The following is a 22,806-nucleotide window of genomic DNA, read 5'->3' as shown; positions in this document are numbered from 1 at the left end:
CCATACCCCTGTGAGTGAATGGCCAGTGCCATCAAATGCACCTGACAGTCTAACCCTTTCATTCCCAGGATTATTCCTGTGAACCTCCTCTGGACCCCCTCCGCTGTCAGCACATCTGCTCTTAGATAAGGGGCCCAAAACTGCTCATAATACCCCAAGTGCGGTCTGACCATTGCCTCAGCAAGTCTCAGCACTACATCTTTGTTTTTGTATTCTAGTCCTCTCGAAAGGCATGCTAACATTGCATTTGCTTTCCTTACCTCTGAATCAACCTGTAAGTTAATCTTTAGGGAAATCTGCCTGAGGACTCCCAAGTCCTTTTGCCCAATTGATTTTCGAATTTTCTCCCCATTTAGAAAATAGTCCACATCTTTATTCCTTCTACCCAAAGTGCATGACCAGACACTTCCCTACACTATATTCCATCTGCCACTTTACCCTTTCCTCCAATCTGTCTAAGTCCTTCTGCAGTCACCCTGCTTCCTCAACACTACCTACCCCTCCACTTATCTTCGTATCATCTGCAAACTTGGTCACAAAGCAATCAATTTGTTCATCCAAATCATTGACATATAACATGAAAAGAAACGGTCCCAACATCGACTGCTGTGACACAGCACCGTAGGGTAATGTAAAGTGTGGTAGATGAAACATATTGTTCATAATAGAAACTGTTCTACATTATTGACAAACACTGTCGTTGAGTTGTTATGTTCACTTTCAGAAATGGAGTCTGACGTAATGACATCAATATAAGGCGACTGCTTTTGATTTGTTGTAATGGAAGTAAAGGGCTGCAGCGCTTGCTAAACACATAAGACAACTGTCACATGTTTTAGTCAGAGAATCCTACACCACTAGTCACTGGCAGCCAAATAGAAAAGGCTCCCTTTATTCCCACTCTTTGCCTCCTGCAAATCAGCCAATCTATTGTGCATGCTTGTACCATTCCTGTAATGACAGGGGCTCCTTTCTTGTTAAGCAGCCTCACGTGCAACACCTTGTCAAGGCCTTCTGAAAATCTAAGTGACCAGTATTCATTGACTCTCCTTTGTCTATCATGCCTGTTATTTCCTCAAAGAATTCCAACAGATTTGTCAGGCAAGATTTCCCTTTTGAAAACCACACTGACTTAGGCCTATTTAATCATGTGCCTCCAAGTACCCCAAAACCTCATCCCTAATAACAGACTCCAACATCTTTCCAATCTCTGAAATGAGGCTAAATGGCCTATAATTTATTTTTTTCTGCCTTCTTCTCTTCTTTAGAAGTAGAGTGACATTTGCAATTTTCTTGTCCTCCGGAACTGTTCCAGAATCTAGTGATTCTTGAAAGATCATTACTAGTACCCCCACAATCTCTTCAACTGCCTCTTTCATCTGCCACTGTGGTATAGTCCATCTGGTCCAGGTGACTTATCTACCTTCAGACATTCCAAATTCCCATGCACCTTCTCCTTAATAATAATGACACTCACTTCTGCCCCCTGACACTCTCATATTTCAGCCATTCTGCAAATGCCTCCCACAGTGAATACCGATGCAAATCCTCATTAATTTCAACTATCACCATGCAAAATCTTTATTAACTTCAACCACCATTTCTCTGTCCCCCATCACTACTCCTTCAGCGTAATTTTCCAGTGGCCCAATATCCACTCTCGGCTCTCTTTTACTCTTTCTATATCTGAAAAAAAAACTTCTTTGTATCCTCTCTTACATTATTGGCTCGCTTACATTTATATTTTATATTTTCTCTCTTTATGACTTTTTTAGTTGCCTTATGGTAGTTCTTAAAAGCTTCCCAATCCTCTACCTTCCTATTATTTATTGCTATACAATTTATTTTGCTTTTATGTTGCCTTCAATTTCCCTGTCATCCATGGTTGTCTGATCCTTCCTTTGGTGTATTTCTTCATCTTGCATTGTATTTTTCCTGTACCTTCCAAATTTCCCCCAGAAACTCCAGCCATTGCTGTTCTGCTGTCATCCCTGCTTGTGTTCCCTTCCAATCAACTTTAGCCAGCACTCCTCTCATACCTCTGCAATTCTCTTTACTCCACTGCGATAATGATACATCCAATTTTAGCTTCTCAAACTGCGGGGTGAATTCTGTCATATTATGATCACTGCCTCTTAAGGGTTCCTTTCCCTTACACTTCCTAATCAAATCTGGGTCATTACATAGCACCCAATCCAGAATTGCCATTCCCCTAATGGGCTCAATCACAAGGTGCTTTAAAAAGCCATCTCATTGGCATTCTACAGAATCGCTCTCTTGGGATGCAGAACCAGCCTGATTTTCCCAATCACCTGCATGTTGAAATTTCACATGATTATCATAACATTGCCCTTTTTCGATAGGAATGCTAACATTGCATTTGCTTTCCTTACCTCTGAATCAACCTGTAAGTTAATCTTTAGGGAAATCTGCCTGAGGACTCCCAAGTCCTTTTGCACAACTGATTTTTGAATTTTCTCCCCATTTAGAAAATAGTCTACATCTTTATTCCTTCTACCCAAAGTGCATGACCAGACACTTCCCTACACTATATTCCATCTGCCACTTTACCCTTTCCTCCAATCTGTCTAAGTCCTTCTGCAGACTCCCTGCTTCCTCAACACTACCTACCCCTCCACCTATCTTCGTATCATCTGCAAACTTGGTCACAAAGCCATCAATTTGTTCATCCAAATCATTGACATATAACATGAAAAGAAGCGGTCCCAACATCGACTGCTGTGACACAGCACCGTAGGGTAATGTAAAGTGTGGCAGATGAAACTGCCTTTTCTATTTCCCATTGTAATTTGTAGCCCACATCCTGGCTACTGTTCAGAAGCTTGTATAAAATTCCCATCAGGGTCTTTTTACCCTTGCAGTTTCTTAACTCTACCCACGAGGACTCTACATTTTCCAATCTTATGTCACCTCTTTCTAAGGATTTGATTTCATTTTTTTACCATCAGAGCCACCCCACCCCCTCTGCCCACCTGCCCGTGCTTTTGATACAATGTATATCCCTGGAGGTTAAGCTACCAACTATGATCTTTTTGCCACAACTCATGGATGCCCACAACGCCAATCTCTAACTGCACTACAAGATCATCTACCTTATTCCATAAACAGCGTGCAACCAAATATAATATCTTCAGGCCTGTATCTGTCACCCTTTTTTACTTTAACTCATCCCACTGACTGTAATTTTGCCCTGTCATCTGCCTGTCCCTCCTCACAGGCACACTACACACTGCATCTAGTTGTATACCAGCCTCCCAGCGTCAGCCCATTCACTCCAGCTCCGATCCCCCGGCCAAGATAGTTTAAAACCTCTCCAATGGCTCTAGCAAACCTGCCTGCGAGGATATTGGTCTCCCAAGGGTTCAGGTGTAACCAGTCCCTATTGTACAGGTCAGAAGAGATCCCAGTGGTTCATAAATGTTAAGCCCTGCTCCCTGCATCATGTGGCACACATATATCTGCCAATACCCCCACTGGCATGTAGCACAGGTAGTAATCCAGGGTTACCTACCCTGGAGGTCCTGCTTTTCAGCTTTCTGCCTAACACTCTATGTTTTCTCTTCAATACCTCATCCCTTTTCCAACTTATATCATTGGTAGCAATATGTACCAATATTTCCTGTTGTTTACGCTCCCCCCTTTAGAATGCTGTGGATGCAGTCGGAAACGTCCCTGACCCTGGCACTCTGGAGGCAACATGCCATCTGGCTGTCTCCTTCCCGTCCACAGAATTTGCTTCATGGACCCCCCACCCCCATCCCTACTATCTTCCTGCCCCTTCCCTTCTGTGCCACATAGCCAGTCTCAGTGCCAGAGACCTGGTTACTGCTGATCTCATCGTTTGAGCAAATGATGGTGGAAAAGACCATTAAGGTTAAGTATAAAGGTAGTACATGACGAAAGATTATTTAAGAAGTGGTAAATGTGAAATGGACATGTTATGGGAAGAAATGGGGAAGTGAAAATTGTAAGTTCCATACAGGCTCCCCGTCAGCAGAGAGAAAGTTCCGAATGCACAAATGCAGGGAGTCGACAAACATGTCGCAGAATTAATGTGGTTTTAACGGGAGATTTTCAATTCCATAGATATTAGAGATTAGCAAATCACACATAAATTAGTCTACAGCAATGTAATCACATTATATAAAAACATAAACTGAAAATCGGTGGAAAATGCTGTGTGTCTAGATTACAGTACACAGAGACCGGAAGCCAGAAGACTACCTTCAGGAGGAAACGCAGCAGTATTGGATCTATTGTAAATTTCCTTGCTTGTATCAGAAATGCTTTTATTTTTTCAAAACATTCAGAGCCATTTTCAGCGACAAAGTGTACTAAGATGACCTTCAAAAATAAATTTCAAAGGCTTATAAAATTAATACATGTTTTACAATCACAGTACATTAGGGAAAATTAGTAGACAGGACCAAATTCGGCCACTTCTAAATCAGTAATAGTGATGCAGTAGATGAAAGTGCACAAATCATGGCGTTGAGTATTATTTTGTGTGAATGGTTCAGCAGAATGTTCCTCTTTGCGGGATCAGAAGTGGAAAGGGTGAGCAGTTGCAATTTCTTGGGTGTGAATCTCTCTGAAGATCTGTCCTGGGCCCAGCACATTTGGAACAAGTTACTCAGTTATGGTCACCTCATCATAGGAAGGATGTGGAAGATTTAGAGAGGTTGCAGAGACTTACCAGGATGCTGCCTGAGTTAGAGAGCATGTCCTATGAGGATAGGTGGAGTGAGCTAGGGCTTTTCTCTTTGGACCAGAGGATGTGAATTGACTTGGTAGAGGTGTACAAGATGATAAGAGGCATAGGTCAAGTGGACAACCAGAAACTTTTCCCCAGGACCAAAATGGCTAATACCAGGGAACATACTTTAAAAGTGATTGGAGGAAAATATGGAGGAGGGCTGGCAGAGATAAGCTCTTTACACAAAGAGTAGTGAGTGTGTAGAATGTGCTACCAGGGATGGTGGTAGAGGCAGATACATTATGGGCATTTAAGACATTCTTAGGAAAGCACATAGATGATAGGAAAATGGAGGGCTATGTAGGAGGGAAGAATGAGATTGCTCTAGGAGTAGGTTAAAAGGTTGGCACAGAATTGTGGGCCAAAGGACCTGTATTGAACTGTAGTGTCTTATGTTCTAGGTCTTATATTCTATTATCTCTGTTCCATGTTTGATGTTCTATGTTCTATGTGTCATTGTTCAATGTTCTATGATCTATGTTTTATGTTAAGCCATCAACCTGAAGCAATAACTTTGTTTCTCTCTCTAGTGGTTTCACACATCCTGCTTTACAACATTTTCTGCTTTCATTAAAGTAATTTTAAACCAGGATGGGACTTTAAAATTGCATTAAAGAAAATAAGAATAGCGAATAAAATGATGACCTTAAAAAGAGAACCAGATAGTTTCCATCACTGGGATTCAAAGGCACGAGTGAAATGTACTGAGGATGAGGATGTATATGTACAGAATTGAGTAAGTAGCACAGAAAGAAAGCTAAAGAGATAAAAATAGTGAGGTTCTCTACATTGGGTTCATTGTCCATTGAGAAGACTGATGGCGGAGGGGAAGAAGCTGTTCCTAAAACATTAAGTGCGTCTCTTCAGCCTCCTGTACCTGCAATGAGAGGAGGGCAGGTCCTGGGAGATGGGGATCCTTAGTGATGAATGCCTTTTTGTAGATGTCCTCAATGGTGGGGAAGCTAGTGCCGATGGCGGAGCTGGTTGTGATTGCAACTTTTTTGCAGCTTTTTCCAATCCTGTGCCGTGGCCCCTCTGTGGAAAATCGTATGCAACCAGTTAAAATGCTTTCAATGGCTCATCTGTAGAAAATTGCCAGTACCTTTGGTGACATACCAAGTACCCTCAAACTCCTAATAAAATACAGTCACTGGTGCACCTTCTTTATAATTGCATCAGTACTGTATTCTGGGCCTGATGGATCTTCAGAGATGTTTAGGGAACCATGGATCGGTTTGATGACATACTTTTTGTTGAATCCATTATTAACGATGAAGTGAATCAACACCTTGAAAACTGTAAGCCAGGCTAAATTTGTGAATAGCAAGTCATGCCTGATGAATGTGATTAAAATTTTTAAAAGGCAACTAAAATAGTGGATATGGGAGTTTGTTTCTAGAAGGCATTTTCCAAAGTACATAAATCAGACTGTCAACTGAAGATGAAATATTTGAACAGAATGAAAATGTTTGACTTACTCCAGAAAATGGTGTGTGTTAGGAGACAAAAAGGTGTGACAGAATGAGAGGTTTCTAATTTGCAGTATACAGTTAGTAGTATTATTTGGGCTTTATAACAGGGTTTCAAGAACAGACTGCATTTATGAACAATCTGGTTGATGAGAAAGAAAGCTGTATATCCAAGAAGAGTAGCATTGCAACAGTGTGCAAGAAAGGATTAGTTGAAAGGACAAAATTTTGACAAATAAATTTCAAGCCAAACAAATTTGAAGTCATCCACTTTGACCCTAAACATGATATGATTGTCTCCAATAAGTGATGAAAATCTAGAGGTAATGGGATGCCCAAAGGCATTCATTTCCCTACATATGGCAAGGAGCCGTGCAGGAGCGAGAGAGATCAGCTAGCTGAGTGGTGTTGCAACAACGATCTTGCACCTAGCATCAGAGAGACCTAGGGGCTGATTGTGGACTTCATGAACAGGCATTCAGGAGAACACTTGCCAGTCCTCATTGAGGATCAGCAGTGGAAAGAGAGAACAACTTCAGGTTCCTGGGTGTCAGCATCTCAGAGGATCTATCCTGGGCCAAGTATATTGATGCACTCATGAAGAAGGCACACCAGTGGCTGTAATTTATTAAGAGGTTGAGGAAAATTAGTGTGTCACCAAAGACTCTTGCAAATTTCGACAGAAGTATAATGGAGATAATTCTGACTGGTTGCGTCACAACCTGGTATGGAGCCTCCAATGCACAGGATCACAAGAGGCTGCAGAGGGACGAAGACATGCAAGCTTCATCACAGGCACAACACTCCATGCCAATGAGGACATCTTCAACAGGCACCAACTCAAGAAAGTGGCATACATCAGGAAGGCCCCTCACAATCTGGGACGTGCCCTCTTCTCATCTCCACCATCGGGGAGGAGGTGTAGAAGTATGAGGACTCATAAGAGTTGTTTTAGGAACACCTTCCGCCATCAGATTTCTGAACTGTCCAAGAAGTCATGGTCACTAATCCACTATTTATATTTTGCAATTTTAGCGATTTATTTTTGTAACATATTGTAATTTTTCAGTCTTCTACTGTTGCCACAAAACAACTAATTTCACAATGTATCAATAATAACGAATATGATTCTGATACTGATATATTGACATAAAGCCAAAAGCAATCATGATTTCCAGACCGTAAGACCATAATATATAGGAGCAGAATTAGGCCTTTTGGCCCATCAAGTCTGCAATGCTATTCCATCATGGCAATTATTAGACTTCTCAAACCTATTCTCCTGCCTTCTCCACATAACCTTTGATGCCCTGACTAATCAAGAACTTATCATCCTCCGCTTTAAATATACCCAATGATTTGGCCTCCACAGCCGTTTGTGGCAATGAGTTCCACAGATACACCACCCTCGGGCTAAAGAAATTCCTTCACTTCTCTGTTGTAAAGGGTTGTCCTTCTATTTTGACACTTTTCCCTCTGGTCCTGCGCTCCCCACTATAGGAAACATCCTCTCCACATCTACTCTAACTAGGTGTTTCAATATCCAGCATATTTCAGTGTGATCCCCCTCATTCTTAGCAAGAAACCTGAAGAATACAAGGCAGGTTATACAAAAGGTAGAGTATGGCTGAACAAAGCTTTGGTTAGGTTACACCTAAAGAAATGTGAACAGATCTGTCTAGCACACATAAAGAAGAAAATATTAGCTTTAGAGAAAATGTAGCATAGATTTACAAGTCACACCTGAGCTCCGAAGTTATAATTATAAAGAAAGCATAGAATTTTAGGTTCACCTTCTCTGGAATGTAGAAATTTAAGAAGTGACCTGATCAGTTTCAAATTGTCTTTTTAAGAGTAAATAAACCAAATCTCATTCCGCTGTCTGGCTGCTCTCAGACTGAGAAACATTTTTATAAACCTCATTCCGCTGTCTGACTGCTCTCAGACTGGGAAACATTTTTATAAATCTCATTCCGCTGTCTGACTGCTCTCAGACTGGGAAACATTTTTATAAACCTCATTCCGCTGTCTGACTGCTCTCAGACTGGGAAACATTTTTATAAATCTCATTCCGCTGTCTGGCTGCTCTCAGACTGAGAAACATTTTTATAAACCTCATTCCGCTGTCTGACTGCTCTCAGACTGAGAAACATTTTTATAAATCTCATTCCGCTGTCTGACTGCTCTCAGACTGAGAAACATTTTTATAAACCTCATTCCGCTGTCTGACTGCTCTCAGACTGAGAAACATTTTTATAAACCTCATTCCGCTGTCTGACTGCTCTCAGACTGAGAAACATTTTTATAAATCTCATTCCGCTGTCTGGCTGCTCTCAGACTGAGAAACATTTTTATAAACCTCATTCCGCTGTCTGGCTGCTCTCAGACTGGGAAACATTTTTATAAACCTCATTCCGTTGTCTGACTGCTCTCAGACTGGGGAGCATTTTTATAAATCTCATTCCGCTGTCTGACTGCTCTCAGACTGGGAAACATTTTTATAAACCTCATTCCGCTGTCTGACTGCTCTCAGACTGGGAAACATTTTTATAAATCTCATTCCGCTGTCTGACTGCTCTCAGACTGGGAAACATTTTTATAAATCTCATTCCGCTGTCTGACTGCTCTCAGACTGAGAAACATTTTTATAAACCTCATTCCGCTGTCTGACTGCTCTCAGACTGGGAAACATTTTTATAAACCTCATTCCGTTGTCTGACTGCTCTCAGACTGGGGAGCATTTTTATAAACCTCATTCCGCTGTCTGGCCGCTCTCAGACTGGGAAACATTTTTATAAATCTCATTCCGCTGTCTGGCTGCTCTCAGACTGGGAAACATTTTATAAACCTCATTCCGCTGTCTGACTGCTCTCAGACTGGGAAACATTTTTATAAATCTCATTCCGCTGTCTGACTGCTCTCAGACTGAGAAGCATTTTTATAAATCTCATTCCGCTGTCTGACTGCTCTCAGACTGAGAAGCATTTTTATAAACCTCATTCCGCTGTCTGACTGCTCTCAGACTGGGAAACATTTTTATAAATCTCATTCCGCTGTCTGACTGCTCTCAGACTGAGAAGCATTTTTATAAATCTCATTCCGCTGTCTGACTGCTCTCAGACTGAGAAGCATTTTTATAAACCTCATTCCGCTGTCTGACTGCTCTCAGACTGGGAAACATTTTTATAAACCTCATTCCGCTGTCTGGCTGCTCTCAGACTGAGAAGCATTTTTATAAATCTCATTCCGCTGTCTGGCTGCTCTCAGACTGAGAAGCATTTTTATAAACCTCATTCCGCTGTCTGGCCGCTCTCAGACTGGGAAACATTTTTATAAACCTCATTCCGCTGTCTGGCTGCTCTCAGACTGAGAAACATTTTTATAAACCTCATTCCGCTGTCTGGCCGCTCTCAGACTGAGAAGCATTTTTATAAACCTCATTCCGCTGTCTGGCTGCTCTCAGACTGAGAAACATTTTTATAAACCTCATTCCGCTGTCTGGCTGCTCTCAGACTGAGAAACATTTTTATAAACCTCATTCCGCTGTCTGGCCGCTCTCAGACTGAGAAGCATTTTTATAAACCTCATTCCGCTGTCTGGCCGCTCTCAGACTGAGAAGCATTTTTATAAACCTCATTCCGCTGTCTGGCCGCTCTCAGACTGAGAAGCATTTTTATAAACCTCATTCCGCTGTCTGGCCGCTCTCAGACTGAGAAGCATTTTTATAAATCTCATTCCGCTGTCTGGCTGCTCTCAGACTGAGAAGCATTTTAATAAACCTCATTCCGCTGTCTGGCTGCTCTCAGACTGAGAAGCATTTTAATAAATCTCATTCCGCTGTCTGACTGCTCTCAGACTGGGAAACATTTTTATAAATCTCATTCCGCTGTCTGACTGCTCTCAGACTGGGAAACATTTTTATAAATCTCATTCCGCTGTCTGACTGCTCTCAGACTGAGAAGCATATTTATAAATCTCATTCCGCTGTCTGACTGCTCTCAGACTGAGAAACATTTTTATAAATCTCATTCCGCTGTCTGACTGCTCTCAGACTGGGGAGCATTTTTATAAATCTCATTCCGCTGTCTGACTGCTCTCAGACTGAGAAGCATTTTTATAAATCTCATTCCACTGTCTGACTGCTCTCAGACTGGGAAACATTTTTATAAACCTCATTCCGCTGTCTGACTGCTCTCAGACTGGGGAGCATTTTTATAAACCTCATTCCGCTGTCTGACTGCTCTCAGACTGGGAAACATTTTTATAAACCTCATTCCACTGTCTGACTGCTCTCAGACTGAGAAACATTTTTATAAACCTCATTCCGCTGTCTGACTGCTCTCAGACTGGGAAGCATTTTTATAAACCTCATTCCGCTGTCTGACTGCTCTCAGACTGGGGAGCATTTTTATAAATCTCATTCCGCTGTCTGACTGCTCTCAGACTGGGAAGCATATTTATAAATCTCATTCCGCTGTCTGACTGCTCTCAGACTGGGAAACATTTTTATAAATCTCATTCCGCTGTCTGGCTGCTCTCAGACTGGGAAGCATTTTTATAAATCTCATTCCGCTGTCTGGCTGCTCTCAGACTGAGAAGCATTTTTATAAATCTCATTCCGCTGTCTGACTGCTCTCAGACTGGGAAACATTTTTATAAACCTCATTCCGCTGTCTGGCTGCTCTCAGACTGAGAAGCATTTTTATAAACCTCATTCCGCTGTCTGACTGCTCTCAGACTGAGAAACATTTTTATAAACCTCATTCCGCTGTCTGACTGCTCTCAGACTGAGAAGCATTTTTATAAACCTCATTCCGCTGTCTGGCTGCTCTCAGACTGAGAAGCATTTTTATAAATCTCATTCCGCTGTCTGGCTGCTCTCAGACTGAGAAGCATTTTAATAAACCTCATTCCGCTGTCTGGCTGCTCTCAGACTGAGAAGCATTTTAATAAATCTCATTCCGCTGTCTGGCTGCTCTCAGACTGGGAAGCATTTTTATAAACCTCATTCCGCTGTCTGACTGCTCTCAGACTGGGAAGCATTTTTATAAAAATTAGAACCAGCTCTCTTTGGAGTGAAGTTTGAAAATACTGTACTTCTGCATGCAAAAGGCTGTAAAATATTACAGTTCTCTTCTACAAATGGTATAGATGCAAGGATTTCTGTTACTTTCAAATCCACCATTATACAACCATATTCACATTCATGATAGGCACTGACATATGCAGACATATCAGAAAAGGGTCAGTGACATCACGAAGGAGTCCCCCCACCCTGCTCATGGACTGTTTATCCTACTCCCATCAGGGAGGAGGCTACGTAGCATCCACACCAGGACTCACCAGACTCAAAAACAGTTACTTTCCCCAAGCCATAAGGCTGATCAACACTTCTTCCCACTAACCCACCACCACTACTTTATCATTTCCTGTCAGAGTGGCCTGTGCCCAGCATCACTATAGGACATACAATCAATCTATGTATATAAGCTACCTTATGTATTTATATTTATTGTGTTTTTTTAATATTGTGTTCTTTATCTTAGTGGGCTTATCATATGCAGTAGTGGATCTGGTAACAATTATTTAATTCTCCTTTACACTTGTGTACAGGAAATGACATTAAACAATCTTCAATCTTGAATGAAGTTTGAAACAGGATGGCCATTAAATACCAAATGCACGATCCACATCCCTGATAATCTTGAATCTTAATTAAAGATGATAAGTAACATGTTCTATTTCTTATGTTCTTATGTAATATGGGCAAAGGTAATCCTGTCATCACTTAACCATTATCCTGTTGAATACCGAAATGGACCTGAGGTGCCAGATGACCCAATCCTTTTTGTCAGTCATTTTGACCAAGCACTTCTTCCATGTGGAAAATATATTACCAGCTTATCAACTGAAGACAGGCTCAACACTACATTTTTCCCATTTCCATGATTATTCCCTTTTTACGTACTGAGAATAAAAGCATTCCCCTCTCTGTAGTTCACCCACATCAGCTTGTTTGCAGCATTCTCTGGAAATGAATAAGCAGTCAATGCTTTGATCTGAGACCCTTCATCAGGACTGACTAGTCCTGACTGAGGGTCTTGTCCGGAGATGTCAACTGTTTATTCCCCTCCGTGGATGCTGTCTGACCTGCTGAGTTCCTCCAGCATTTTGTGTGTGATGCTCTAGATTTCCAGCATCTGCTAAATCCCTTGAATCCAGCACTTTCTACCACCTTGTTTCATGTCAAATCTTTTTATTTTATTTTTGAGCTATCTTTCTACTCTCTCTTATATTATTGTATTCCACGGCACTGGACCCTGGCCTTGATCTGTCAAGAACTACATGGAGGCTGCCTGTGCATCAGCCTCTTCACGTTAAACAAAATCACCGACAGGTATCCCGAATCAGAATCAGGTTTATTATCATTGGCTGTGTTGTTTAGTGGCAGGAGTACAGTGCAATACATAATAATTATAAAACTATAAATTACAATAAGAATTATATATATATGGTGGCATCCGTCGGTCTCGAGAGACCATGGATCTGCGCCTGGAGTTTCCAGGGCACAGGCCTGGGCAGGGTTGTATGGGCGACCAGCAGTTGCCCAAGGAGCAGGCCTTCCCCTCTCCACGCCACCGATGTTGTCCAAGGGAAGGGCACTAGGACCCATGCAGCTTGGCACCGGTGACATCACAGAGCAATGTGTTGTTAAGTGCCTTGCTCAAGGACACAAACACGCTGCCTCAGCTGAGGCTCGAACCAGTGACCTTCAGGTTACTAGTCCGATGCCTTGCCCACCAGGCCACGCGCCAACTATATATAGAATTATATATAAAATATAAATTAAGTAAGTAGTGCAAACAGAGTGAAAATACTGAGGCAGTGTTCATGAGTTGGTTCATTAATCTGTTCAGAGATCTGATGGCAGAGGGAAAGAAGCCATTCCTGAAATGTTGAGTGTGTGCCTTCAGTCTTCTGTACCTCCCCCCCGATGGCAACAGAGGCAAGTTCTGGATGTTGAGGGTCCTTTATGATGTGCCGCATTTTGGAGGTATCCTCAATGCTGGGGAGGCTCCAATAATGGATAAACCCTACGGAGAACATTATACCCAGCTCTACTGCTACTAATGCTATATTATTGGTCTTCATTGCTCCCATTCAACAAGCCTCTTCCGTACAAATGGAATGCATTCCAAAAGTCTGTGCCTGCAGAGGATATTCATCAGGATGCTCCAGGAGATGGAACGTTTCAGTTATGAGGAGAGACTGGAGAATGGAGAGGCTGGCTCCGTTTTCCCTGGAGTGGACGAGGTTAAGTGGAGACACGATTAAGGTTTACACGATAGTGAAGGCTGCAGGAAACCTTTTCACATGTCAGAGATAAATAAAGCCAGCAGTTACAGATTCAGAGTTAGGGATAAATGTTCCAAAGGGAATCCATCACTAAGGACTCTCATCACCCAGGACATGCCCACTTCTCATTGTGACCATTGAGAAGGAGGTACGGGATCCTCAATGTTTTAGGAACAGCTTCGGCCCCTCTGCCATCAGATTTCTATTTAATTTAATTTTATGTATATTTCTTTTTGTAATTTATAGTTGTTTATTATTATGTAATACAATGTACTGCTGCTGCAAAACAACAAATTTCATGACATATGCCAGTGATATTAAACCTGATTCTATTGTGAGGGCAAAGATTTCTTTTAGCTACCTGGAATACACTTGAGTGTTTTGATGAGCATTTGAGTCACCAAGGCTTTTGAAAGCCTGTCAGCGAAATAGCAGAAGATGGGATGATACAGATGGGTCCCCAGATGGTTGGTGTGGATGTGAATAGCCTATCTCCACAACGTGTAATTCCATGGCTTTACGATTCTACTCACTTTACCGATCTAATCTCCAGCAAAATGGCCATCAAACACTACCTGCCTTTCACAAGCTGCTGCTGATTGAACTACGCCTATCACTTTCTCTCACTTGTTTTAAGATAGAAGGTTCAAGATTGTTTAATGTCATTTCCAGCACACAAGTGTAAAGGAGACAAAATAAGAGCCGAAGTTCTCAGAGAAGAATTTTCAACCTTTATAGTGAATGGCAAAAAAATGGGTGGTGTTCTTGCATCCACCAATAAGTCCCCTGCCTAATGGGTGGGGTTTAGAACAGCCATTTGTCCACTGCACTGTCCGTTAATGCAAATTGGACATTCCATTGAAAATTTATGAACTCCATGCCATTTATTCCCAGAAGTTAATAACAGAAGTCAATTTCTAATCTGCCTTAATTTCTGAGCTATACATTCCAAGACATTTAAAAATAATTCACTGTTTATATTTCTGCCACTTCCTAGTGTTTCAACATTGTTTTCATCTTACACAGCTCTCATCTTGTTGGGTCCCACTTTGTGTTCTACATTCAGTGTTGTTGTTGGCTTTCACTTTGGAGATTCACATTAAGGTTTTGGGGGTTCCTATAAGGGTGTGGAGATTTTCTCCCCCTCTCTCTCTCTCCCTCTTCCTTCTCTCTCACTCTCTCTGTCTTCCTCTCCCTCACTCACTCCCTCACCACGTCACTCTCTCTTGCTCTTCCTCTTCCTCCTTCTCCTACTCCCTTTCCCACTCCCACTCCCTCTCTCTTCCCCTCTCCCTTTTCCTCTGATTCTCTCTTCTTCTCCTACATCTCGCTGTTTCCCTCTCTCTCCTCTCTCTCTTTCTCTCTCTCTCCCCCCTGTCTCCCACTCCCTCTTTCTTTTCTTCTTCCTCTCTCTCTTCCTCTATCATTTAGAATTTCTTTAGCAGAGGGTGGTGAATCTGTGAAATTCTTTGCTACTGACAGTGGAGGGCAAATCATTGGGTATAGTCAAAGCAGAGGCTGATTGGTTCTTGATTAGCAAGTGTATCAAGTGTTATGGAGACAAGGGAAAAGAATAGGGTTCAGAAGGAGAGAATGGCAGAGCAGACTCAATCAGCTGAATGGCTCTAATTTAGTGCAAGGATTCCACTTGCTCATGCTCCCTTTCTGAGTGGTTTCATGGAACTTTTCCCTTACCTGCTAAATGAAAGTGGGCCGTGAAGGCCAGTCCTACCAAACATAGGATTTAACTCGTTCTTATTGATCAGAAACTGCACATTTCTACACGGATTATTAATGGTTATTGTTAAGTTTACATGGCAGAGTAACTTTCCAGGAAAGTCAATAACATAATCAAACAGAGCCTGTATAAGACTGACTGGGGGCACCTTAGGGAACCATGTTTAGCCAAGTACCCATCATCTTAATGTAATCCAATATAAACCATTTAATACTGTGTCCTGTGTAAATCTTGAATTGCAAGTAGCAGATAGCTTTATCTTTTAGCCCCTTTGTTTTTACAGGATTACGGTATTACAGTCCATTTCAGGAAGCCAAGACGTAGGAGCAGAACTAGGCCATTCAGACCATCGAGATGACTCCGCCAATCCATTACAGCTGATTTACTATCCCACTCAAACCCATTCTCCTGCCTGCCCCCTCCCCCCAACCATTGACACCATGACTAATCAAAAACATATCAGCCTCTGCTTTAAATGACTTGGCCTCTACAGGCATCTGTGGCAATGAACTCCACAGATAAAGCACCCTTCTGGCTAAAGAAATTTGTCATTGTCTCTTTTCTAAATGGACATCGCTCTATTCTGAAGATGTGATTCATCTAGACAACTTTTTATTACAGACACAGTTACAATGGGCCGAATGGATTTCACCCATGTCTTAAATTTCTGTGATTCTGTGGTAGGATTTCCATAACTCTATCATGTGTATGAATCTGTGAAGCTAGCTATACCCCAGAATGTTGTTTTGCCAATGTTTACTCATTGTAACATGTACTATTAAATCTGAATGAGGAAGGCAGTGATATCCCCTGTCCTCCCCCAATATAGAAGGAAAGAGTTTAACCAATTATTTATTCATGCAGAAAATATTTTAACTCTCCACATGACAGAGATTGTAAGAGCATAAGGCCATAACAGCATAAGACCGAGGAGGAGAATTAGGCCTTTCAGCCCATCGAGACCATTGCATCATGGCTGATGTATTACGTTTCTATCCCCATCTCCCGCCTTCTCCGCACAACTTTTGATGCCCTGACCTACCAACCTCTGCTTAAGTATACTCAATGACTTATCCTCCACCACTCTCCATGGCAATGAATTCTACAGATTCACCACCCGCCTGCACAAAAAGTTCCTCCTCACCTCCGTAGTGATGTAAAACTAGAGTGCAAAATAACGTAAGTTTGTCCTATTTCATCGTCAAGTGAGGAGTTTAACAAAATAAGTTCTGTCTTTCCAAAATCGAGTACTTCTTACACATTAACTGAATTTATATATGTTTTATTGTAATTTATAGTTCTTGTTATGCATTGCAGTGGACTGTTGCTGCAAAGGAACAGATATCGTGATACATGTCAGCGATATTAAACCTGATTCTGTTTCTTTCGCAGAAATGCCTATTGTACCCAGGGGACAGATTTATGAATGGACAATGAACCCACGTACACTACCTCACTATTGTTTTTTTTTCTATCTGTGTTCTATTTTGGCACCACTTATTTAATTTAACTTGTACATCACGTATATTTCCTACTGTAATTTATAGAATTTATTGCTTTTGTTATAGTATTTCATGAGGGATGACACGGTACCGCTGCTGCAAACCAGCACATTTCACCACGACCTGATTCTGATTCTAATTCTTTTTCACGAGAACTATTTTATCCAGGGGGGTAGATTTTGAAGTGCGGAGCACCCGCAGTGAGGATTACGGCATTTTGCAATCATTTTCTTCACCCCAAGCTGTAGTTGCTCAGAGGCCCGTACCCCCGGGCAAGCTCGTCTTCCTCCCGCCACATAAACGCAAAAGAAGGGCGAATGAAGTCGTTCCACCTTTCTCGCAATTTTGTTCTGAGAAGCTATTTTTGGTTAAGGACATTGTTTTTAAAGAAAACGGTTACAAAATGTGTCAAGGGGGGAAATTATCTGACTGGTAATGACTTGTACTTCTAAAGAAAGTTGATGGTGTAAGGAAAGATAACTCTGGAAGAACTTAGTAGCCGTAATAACTCGCAGCTGTCGTGTCGTTACTTATCTGCATCAGTTATGTTGAGATACTGATCGCTATTTCGTTTCTGAAAAATTAGAGTCAGACTTTAGGCTGGAAGAGACGCATTAAATAAATCTTTTTTTTTAAATAAAATCTGCTTCAGAGCTGGCCAGTTGTAATCAAAGCTTTTAAAAAGTATTCTTTCGTGAAAGGGGACGAAGGAACCTTCTCTCCTTGTTGGAATGGTGATTTTAATCCCTGTTACTGTACACTACCTCACTATTTTGTTTTTTTTTTCCTTTTTTTGCTCTCTTTTTTGCACTACTTATTTAATTTATATATACTATGAGTATTATATTAGTGTAATTTATAGATTTTTCTTATTATGCATTTCGAGATACTGTTGCCGCAAAGCAACACATTTTACGACATAAGCCGGATATATTAAACCTGATTCTGATTCTAATTCTGTTTCTGAAGCGTTTATCTAGAATTATCAGTGAGCTTAAACGCGAAATCACTCAGCTGGATTAAAAGCGTATTTCTAATCTAAAGTCGCAAAATATTGCAGAATCGGTGGCCCGTCACTGTTTTACAATTCGGTATCTTCTTTGAACGTTTGCAACAAGCGTTTGTCCGAATGGTGTCCGCGAAAAAAAGTCCATCACAGCAAATTCCAGATAAGGGGAAGTTCCAGTCAACACGTCGCCTAGAAAGGAATGTGCGCAAAGGGAGGTGATCTGGTGTCTCTTTATATTCACCTGGTGACGTGCCAGCTGAAAGCAAGCCGTTTCGTGTGTGTGTGTGTGTGTGTGTGTGTGTGTGTGTGTGTGTGTGTGTGTGTGTGTGTGTGTGTGTGTGTGTGTGTGTGTGTGTGTGTGTGTGTGTGTGTGTGTGTGTGTGTGTGTTAGTGTGTGTGTTTAACCTGCTGACGGAGATTGGAGACGGCTGATCGGTCAGACGTGGAAAAAAATTAGAAAGTTGGCCCGTGCACGGTTCACGGAGCTTCCACTGAGAGAGCAAGGTGCAGCGAATGTCAGAACTATCACAACACATTAGCGCAGGTTGCCACACACACACTCCGAGACAAAATCAAAACGGGAGGGGCGAGCAATCGGGAGCTGACTCTGTTTGCAACCTTGTGCAGGAGATCAGCCCGGCAGATTTCAAACACCAGTATGGGAAAAAACATCAGAACAGAATTTAAACTCCATCGTGAATGTAACCAAGAATAATCTATGTCCCTTGCTTTCTTACATAAAAAAACGACGGCAGAGAGAAAAAAAAATGCCATGTGGAGATAGTGATACCATCAAAGACGGCATGGCCATGGACGGAGATTTGACAAGAGAATGAAACAAAACAGATAACCATCATACCGCACCCATTCCCACTTCAAATACAGCCAGCGCTGCATAACACAACCAACAATCTCCAAATTACACCCTACAACTGGACAAGTTGATGCTTTCGTGCCAACTGCGAACTTACAGTCGTTTGGCGACAATATTGTGAAAGTTGCAGCAAGGTCACCTGCAGTTTTGTTCAATCAGAGCTAGGCCCATGACCAAATTAATTTTTTCCTTCATAAAGAACAATATTACCACATGGCATAGAGTAGCAAGTACATTTTAAACATAATTTCCCAGTATATCACCCCTCCATCCCTCGAACACCAGGCTCTTCAGACCAAGGAGATAACTTCATTCAACTCCATTCACCCCAACACTGAACGGTTCCCACAGCCAAGGACTCTTCGCCTCGCGTTCTCGATACTTATTGCTTACTTATTTATTGTTTTCTTCCTTCTCTTTTCGCATTTGCATAGCTTGTTGTCATTTGCCCATTGGCTGTTTGTCAGTCTAGTTGTGCGAGGTCTTCCATTAATTCTAACGTGTTTATTAATATTTACTGTGAATGCCCACAAGTAAATCTCAGGGTTGTATATGGTGACGTATATGGACGTTGATGATAAATATACTTTGAACATTGAACCATTGAATGAAACAGCTTTTTTTTTGGATAGCCAACCAATATCACGGTTCCTTCAACTTTATGTTTTTTTTGGATTGGTGTGAAAAGATTTGTTTTGGTCATCTGGATTTTCAACTAATCTTTATTTCAGAAAATAATCAGTGAGGGGCGATTACTGATGGAAACTAAGGTAATTAAGACGAATGGACGCTCCCCTTCTCCACTCTGCTGCCTATTCCTGCAATTCGCCGTGTTGCTCTGACTTAGCCTTCCGCCGATCTAACCGTCCAGCCGCCAATTCATCCATCAGCCAAACCAAACCTTTGTTTACAGATTTCACTTCCAAACCGAAGGTAATTCATAGTGTGAACTTGTTACTGAAACAATTTTACCATAAACTTAAGTTACCATTCAATGTATTTCTTAGTAAACTATTTAAGAACTTTTTAAAAGCTATTTATTAATGCTTTTTGAGAGGGTGATTTTAGATGCATATTTATATTGAGTTAAGTATTGTATGTAATTAGTTTTGCTACAATAAGTGTATGGGACATTGGAAAAATTTTGAATTTCCCCTTGGGGATGAATAAAGTATCTATCTATCTATCTATCTAAACGTTTTAAATCGCCGTTTCGGTTTTGTAAATTAATTATAAAATTCCTGACCAACGTTCATAACTTCACACAACTTCACTTGCCCCATCACTGAACTGTTCCCACAACTCACTTTAAGGACTTTTCATCTCATGTTCTCCACATTTATTGCTTATTTGTTTATTGTTATTATATTTTCTCTTTCTTTTTGTATTTGCACAGTTTGTCCGTCTTGTGTGACTTTCATTGATTCTGTTGTGTTTCTTGTATTTACGGTGATTGCCCACAGCTAAATGAATCTCAGGGTTGTATATGGTGACATATATGTACTTTGGTAATAAATTTACTTTGAACTGAGAACATTATTATAATACCCGTACACAGCTAAGTGTTGGCTCATTAAGAAACCTTCCTCAAAAATTTAGAAATGTCACATTGGCTACCTAATCTCAATTCCTCCTTAAAAATAGATGCAGCGTTTGAGTTAAAATTGAATGAAACATCATATTGATTGGATATCCATGAAATACCTGCTTCATTTATTGGTAATATAATGGTTAAAAAAAACCTTGGGCTTAAAATCGTGCAAGGGCGAGACATGAGCACGTCAGTACATTGTTCTCTGGTACCCTGAAGCAACTAGCTACGGTGTCTGCTTGTGCCACACCACCCCGGACCCAGCAGGAAAAAAAAATGAACTGATATTATGCGTACTAAAGAAAGTCAGTATTTCGTTTTTGGCAAATCAGGACGTGAGCGTTCTCTTTTTTTAAAAAAATCAATAAACATAGATACAATTAGCCAGTCTAAAAAGTGCTCCTGCTGCAATGGTTCTGAAATCAATGACTTCAATAGACAGTGTCGATATAAGGTTACACGCATATAGCAAAGAAGGTTCATTGTACATAGTTAGGGGAATACACAACATAGACGAAACAACTTAACCATGCATTTTAATTCGTTTTTATATTCCATACCCTTTTTAATGACGGATTGGTCCAATAAACTCATGCCAGTCGTAGCCGTGTCATCCAAAGCCTGTTAATATATAAAAAAGGTCATATCACTATTCAAATTGACTTGATATTAAACAGTCATGTATATAAATCAAGCCGAACCGAAATCGACTATCTGTTATTTCCATTTATATTACCTGTTTGAGGGTTTATTATTCTAAGAAGGAATTACCAGAGGAAATCAAATTCGCCAAAATTACATATTATCAAAAAATAAGCTGCCTAACATCTGGGACCCGACTGCTTTTTTTTTGTCATGGCGGAGAACAAACGCGGGAACAAAAACATATATTTGTTTAAAATGTACGGCTATGTAATCGAATTTAAAAAAATCTTCCCGAAGGCACATTTATCGTTATATGTAACTGTGTAAATGTGTATGTAATATCACCTATATATTTCATGTATGATACAATGATGCATATTTTCACCGTACGTGCTCAATATAATAGCGCATGAGATACGAGGCAGATATATATCCCAGTTTATGCAATTATATAATAGTGTCATTAGTAAACAGACCGCCATTTTACCGGCGCAAATATTATTAACTAAACGAGTAACCAATTAAAATGTTAATTCAGTATTGAAGTAAATATATGATGGGAGATGTATGATATTTTCGGTTTAGTTCAACAGGAGCACAAATTAGTAGAACATTTATTAGACAATGAACGCTAAGTAGATCATGTGGAGTAAAGCACTCGTATCCTTGCTTTGAATTAGTTTCTGCAGAAATTCACTCATCTAGAGACTCGAGTCTGGAAATGACTTTATGCTATATTGACCCATTTAGAACAAGGCAGACAGAATCTTGCCACATCTTTAATTAAATCGTGATCGTGCAACTGCTAGAGCCTATTATGTCTTCTTGTGTTCAGATGCGTGTGATAATCTGACCCTTAGCGTCAGACGGTTAATACCATACGACACGCACGATTATTTCTTAAATGATTAGCTTTGTTTCTGTTTTGGTTATTTACATCTACATTGGTTAAACAAAATAAGTAATATGTAACCCTCAGAGCATTTAACTCTTGTAGGCCCTTTAGATAATCATAGATGCGTCATATAATTGCTTTTTTTTTAATCCAAGGTTTTACATGGATAGGAATTTTGGAACGTATTCCGGGCTTGCTTTGCGGAATTAAAGAACAACTTCAGCTCCTACGATTGTCTACAAATAGAAGCCCAGATTGATAATTTCCTTCACCTGTCATCATCTTAAGAAAAACAAGCAACATACACAGGAGTTTAGCAACGTGGGGAGAAGATTTAGTTCCTCACGAAAGTGTTGAGATATTTTAGGAAAGCCCTGCCTTGCCATTTTGCTGACATTTTCAAACTTCCCACAAAGATTTTCTTTTAATAACTTTCTCTGTAATAGTGAAATCCCCTTGCTGAACCATTCAAAAATATGCTGTGGTTATACTTGGTCTAGGTAAGATCTTTAATATCTAATCAGCAAACATAACCAGGAAAAATCATTTATTGTTTGAGAGATACAACACGGAAGAGGTCTTTCCGGTTCTTAGATGCCCCACTGCCCAGCAACCCCCCGATTTAACCCCAGCCTAATCACCGGACAATTTACAATGACCAAACGGTTGTGCTCACAATTGCTCCAGGATTTCTAATATCTAAACTGCAAACATAACCAGAAACAATATTTTAGATAGTATTTGATTTCCAGCACACAGTTAAGCCCAGTGCATAGGTATTATTATGTACTTGACCGAACAACATTAATAGAGCGTGGCAATATCCACGTGTCCGCCAGACACGTGCTGTTATCTCTTATAGACGACGGGCAATAGGATGATAGCACATAACGTGAAAAGAAATATCACGCCATCGAATTCAACCTAGCTCGAGTCATTAACGTTAGCGT

The 22,806-nt window shown here is 40.8% G+C and overlaps 1 protein-coding gene across 3 annotated transcripts in view; it reads right to left on the bottom strand.

Moving 5' to 3' along the window:
* tfap2b (transcription factor AP-2 beta) overlaps positions 1–22,806 on the bottom strand; it is a 79,401-nt gene that overhangs the window by 42,455 nt on the left and 14,140 nt on the right. For all 3 annotated transcript variants that reach the window (XM_073055774.1, XM_073055773.1, XM_073055775.1), the window contains exon 3: positions 20,877–20,937. In XM_073055774.1, the coding sequence (XP_072911875.1) occupies positions 20,877–20,937 (61 nt within the window). The remainder of the gene's footprint in view (positions 1–20,876; positions 20,938–22,806) is intronic.

This window comes from Hemitrygon akajei, chromosome 9 (assembly GCF_048418815.1).
Source record: "Hemitrygon akajei chromosome 9, sHemAka1.3, whole genome shotgun sequence".
Taxonomy (NCBI): domain Eukaryota; kingdom Metazoa; phylum Chordata; class Chondrichthyes; order Myliobatiformes; family Dasyatidae; genus Hemitrygon; species Hemitrygon akajei.
Note: the sequence above shows the minus strand (reverse complement) of the source record. Positions and strands in the feature narration are given on the sequence as shown.